The sequence below is a fragment of the Zingiber officinale genome, chromosome 5B, assembly GCF_018446385.1.
Source record: "Zingiber officinale cultivar Zhangliang chromosome 5B, Zo_v1.1, whole genome shotgun sequence".
Lineage (NCBI taxonomy): Eukaryota > Viridiplantae > Streptophyta > Magnoliopsida > Zingiberales > Zingiberaceae > Zingiber > Zingiber officinale.
In genome coordinates, this window is record NC_055995.1 from 19,914,144 (window position 1) to 19,919,164 (window position 5,021).

The 5,021-nt window shown below is 40.6% G+C and overlaps 1 protein-coding gene across 1 annotated transcript; it reads right to left on the minus strand.

Moving 5' to 3' along the window:
* Window positions 1-3,085: 3,085 nt before the first annotated feature.
* On the minus strand, window positions 3,086-4,520 carry LOC121987271 (sialyltransferase-like protein 1). Its single transcript, XM_042541150.1, has one exon. It carries the CDS (start codon window positions 4,440-4,442, stop codon window positions 3,273-3,275), a length of 1,170 nt encoding a protein of 389 aa, XP_042397084.1. The 5' UTR covers window positions 4,443-4,520; the 3' UTR covers window positions 3,086-3,272.
* Window positions 4,521-5,021: the final 501 nt, after the last annotated feature.

Consider the following 5,021-nt stretch of genomic DNA (forward strand, 5'->3'; position numbering starts at 1 on the left):
AAACTAGAAAAGATTAAGACTACTCATGCAAGGAGAAAAAAAACGTGGCCACTACTTATCATGTCCGGATTATATGCTCACACACTGGAGTAATAGTGTCAAAGGTACGATCTAACTGTTATCACCCTTGACACCCTACTTTCTTTGGTGCGGCCAGCCGTCTAGGGATGTTTTACTCATTTAGTCGTCTACATAAACATAGCCATGTAAAAATGAAATCAGATCTTTTGTCCCAAGATTCTCATATTCCTTTATCAATTAGACGGTCATGACACCCTTATGATGTGCACTGCATCCTTGAGATGTGATCGACGAAGGAATACGGGAATACAAAAATCTTGGAGCAGAGAATCTGATTTCTGTAAAGGTTGTTATGGACTATAGCCCAGTCTTGACATCTTCAGTTAAAAATTTAATTCAAGCAGCGTTGCTAGAAATTTAAATTAATAAATTATAATTAAATAATAGATATTGAATTCTAATATAATATTATTCATTAATTGTTTTTTAAATTTTCTTTCATAATTATTTTATTCTCAACTATTAATCAAATATGTATTTAATAAATAAATAAATTACAATATTAAACACGAAGTGAAGATGTTTATTTAAAATGTTAATTAAAATTCATAGATAAATATAAAGATAAGAAGTATGTTGGTCTAAATTATAAATTATTTAATTTTGATTTGGTAAATTTATGACTAAATTAAATAAAATTAAATAATTTAATACAGTTTGGAATGATATGAAATTCAATTCTTTTTAGAATTGGAATTGAATTTCATGCTTTGGAATGATTTTTTAGCTAAGAATTGATATGGAATTCAATTCCAATTCCATCAAACAAGGCAAAAGTAAATCACACCTCTTTATGTGTAATTTGGATAGGGAATTCAATTCTCTATATTATATCCATTGTGCTCTCATTCTCTCTTCTTTGTAAAAAAAGAAAAGAAAAAAGAGAGAAGGATAAAATGATAAAACATAAGAATTCCATAACTTAAGTTACAATTCATTCTAAACATGAGAATTGAATTCAATTCCTTTATGAAATTCCATTCATAATGAAATATTGAAATTCAATCTAATTCTATGACTTAAATTATTTTCATACAAGGGTGATAGAGTTATAGATATTTTTAAAAAATATATTCTTTCATCTATTTTCGTTTTTATTTTCTTCCAACTACTCACGTGCAAGCCTTCACCGTCAACTTCTGATATTCTCCATCCTTCAGAAGGACGGATGCACATGCATGATTATGCATAACTATAGTCCAATCTTTTTATATTATTATCTATATAAATTTTATTAAATATAAATTGAAATAAAAGTACTGAATTAAAATTAAATTGGGATTGAATAAAAGGTACACAGAGATAAAAAGTATATTGGTCTGATTAATTTGGACTTTATTTGGTCAAGATCAAAATAAATTTAATTGATTAAATCAGTTTAATCCATTTTAAATGAGTTGAAAATTTATAAAAAAACCTATTCTCTCATCTCTATTCTTTTAATTCTCTTCCACATATGCAATTTCACTCCCATCGTAAGCCTCTGCTCATATCCATGGCCATTCTCTCCATGGCTAGGCCCTCTCCCTATAGGCGTAATCATCAACATGATCGCCCTCGACTGTGACTGTCACGACCGGATCAACATGTACCTCATTGATGTATCATTACGAGTCACGTCTATGTCATAGGCAAGTAGTTGTTGATTGAAGTTCTACATAAGATATTCGCTCGTAGACTAACACTGTGTTAGTGGCCAAGCTTTCCGTTATGACCTCTAAATTTTCAACATCTACGAATTAAATATCATTATCAGTAAATTAATTTAACAATTTCATAAATAAGAAAAAAATCATACAATAAAAATTTTAATATAGAAAAAAGAGAGATGCTAACATGCTAGCACAAAGTGAACTTGAACTTCTTGATGAACTCGACCAATTCAATATCAACCCAACCCATCTTTCATTCCTGGATCTGTCCATGATTGTCTACATGGCTCGTCTAGCTGTCTCTAGGGCATGCATGACAGCACACATACGTAACCACCCTCCCTTGTTGACTATGTAAGGTTGGGCGGTAGGTATCAAGTATAGTTTTTTTTTCACGTAGAGGCTACTCTTCTCTCATTTTCCTTCTCTCGTACCTCTACGAGCCTCATTCTTTCAGCTTTGAGCTAACTTGATCGTCAGAGGGGTCACACCGATTGGTCACGTCGATGCTCACTGACTGGTGTTGAATCGTAGGAAATCAAGGATGGATCGATCGAAGAATTGACACTACCACAACTCTGAGGAGAGGAGAGGAGGGGCCCAAGCTCACGTAAGGCGCACCATCATGAATTTTTCTCTTTAAAATATGATTTTTGTGTCGTATACATGGCATGATAAGCTAAGTTGTATATTTGAAAATGAATAAAAATCAAAAGGGCATCCAAAATTTTACAAATCATCAAAAGGAACATCTTTTTCTAACAAAAAAAAAAAAATCAAATGGACACCCCTCTCATGGTTTTGTTCCGAAAATATCCCTTGACTCAGAGTTGTTGAGAAGTTACCATGTAACTTGTACAACATATTTAGAAGTTACCATGTAACTTGTACAACATATTTAGTGTGAGTTTAGGATTTATAATTTAGAATTTAAGATTTATGATCTTTGAATACTATCATATTAAAATATTATTTTAATTTCACTAAAATTATTTTAAAATAATTGTAAAAAGCTATTATGTAACCGTTAAACTTTAAATCTTAAATTCTAAATTCTTACTAAACAAATTGTAACAATTATTAGATAGCTTTTACATGATATAAATCATAAATCTTATACCCTAAATCCATTTTAAAATACGATGTAATAGCTATGGGTTAATTTCTACCATAGCACCGGATCCCAAGCTATTTTCAAGGTAAAATTATAAAAAAGACGTCCATTTTATTTTATTGAAAAACAAGACCCGTATGATGTTTCTCTTATTTTGAGACACCATTTTTTGTTTTGTCCATGAAAAATCAAATTTAGTCTACCAGATTAGATTAATTAAGTATATGATATTGAAATTTTATTCCATAGAAATGTATTTGTTTTTAGATGAGGTGCTCCAATTTTAATATACACTTGTGTTAATAATAGTTGGTAGAACATGCAACAAAAACTACCAAATGCTCCACATTGCACGTTTGTGTATGTATCCAGCTAGGTTCTTCTTCCAAAAATGGCGTATCGTTTGTGTACAGTGTGCGTATTATTTAATTGTAAAAGGAAACAGAGGGGACCTTAATGCCGGCGTCTCGGAGGAACGGGATGGCCTGCGGCCGCTCGACGAGGTCGCGGTAGAACTCGTACTCCGCCGGGTAATCGTGCAGGCCGAGCTCCGCCTTCTGGTTCGTGTGGTAGTGGTGCTTCGCTTCCGGCGACTTGCCGAATCCGAAGGCGCTCACTTTATCGCACATGCCGAGGGCCAGCACCACGGCCTGCATCCCCGACGAGTAGTGGAACATCTCCACGTCGTGGAACTTGCCCCACATCGCCGGCGGCTTCCCCGTCTCCTCCACGAACAGCTTGAGGGAATAGTACTTCACGATCCGGGCGCAGAGGGTGTCGAGCCCACCGTCCGTCACTAGCAGCGGCGACTTGTGGGTGGAGTTGCAGACCAGGTACTCGACGAAATGCGCGGGCTGGCAGAGGTAGAAGACGATGGGGACGAAGTCGCCGTAGGGATGGCAGAAACAGCCGTCGCGAACGGCGCACGAGCGGAGCACGTTGCTGTTGATGAAGGAGAGGGAGGTCTTGGCCCCGACGTGCCGCTGGTAGCCGGCAATGCGGGCGTTGTTGAGGCGGATGACGAGGTCGTGCCCGTCGATGAGGTCGCCGTGCTCCGCCTTCAGGAGGATGCCGCTGTTGCCTACCACCGCGCAGGTGGCGTAAGGCCGGCCGGTGTCCGGGTGCCCGTAGCTCCGGTCGACGGGGCGCTTGATGCGGTCGACCAGTTCCGACATCACCTCCTGTCGGAACTGTCGGCGATTGCGGAACCAATCGGTGAGCAGCCGTCGGAACTCCGGGAGGACCGGGCCGTGCTCAGGGTGGCCCGGCCGGGCCGGGAACCTCAGGCTCCCCAATGACCTCGACCTTCCCCCCGGCATCGTTCCGCTCCTCCACAGAGAGATCTCCCTGTACCGGCCGCCGGCGATGTCGATCGATTCGAGGTTCGCTGAGAGGAGGTCCGCCACATTCTGCTGCAGCTCCGCAGCGCCTGGCTCCTCTGCGGAGAGGAGGAACAATGTCTCATTGACAGCCTCCACGTCCCCAGCGTCGTAAAGAGGGCCGGGGATTTTGCCGCGGAGGCCGACGGAGCGGCAGCTCAGCGCGCCAGCGACGAGGACGAGGAGAACTAAAGGGAAGCGGAGGGAACGCTTCATCTCTCCCAGCACCAGCTCAGATCAGGTCGCCGCTCCTCCGTCTCATCATCGGAAATCCTCCTCCGGCGACTTCCCTCTTTCTCCACTCGACCCCCCATAAAACGCCCCTTTTAATCATCAGTCCGCGCTACACGAGCCACTCCATCATCTACCTCTCCCCGAACACGAAGCATTCAGAGCACACCTTCCACCACCGCGCGATTCTCTAACTGAACGAACCATATGCAGCCACGTACCTCAATTTCGGTGGTGGCTGTTGGAATTCGACGTCTGATACGGAACGCAAGGGAATGAAGGCGGAACTAGGAAGAGACATGCCGGGGGAGGAGAAGAAAACCGGTGACGTATACGAGGGTTTGACACATAATTAATTAGTTAATTAATAAATAATTGACCGTTTTCGGATCGGACTGTTATGGGCAACCCATTTTCTTACTCAGATTGAATACGTCTCTCTCTATTTGTCCACCTCTAAAATTAAAACTAAAAGCATGGGTATGTTGTTGGGTAAGATAAAAAATTTACGCGTGGAAAGATGTAAACCGCCTCCACCAGTTGAGGTCGAGTCCGGTTATCAGA

What these genes read in the sequence shown, in the direction of transcription:
- LOC121987271 (XM_042541150.1), bottom strand. Translation starts at nt 4,442, where the DNA reads ATGAAGCGTTCCCTCCGCTTCCCTTTAGTTCTCCTCGTCCTCGTCGCT.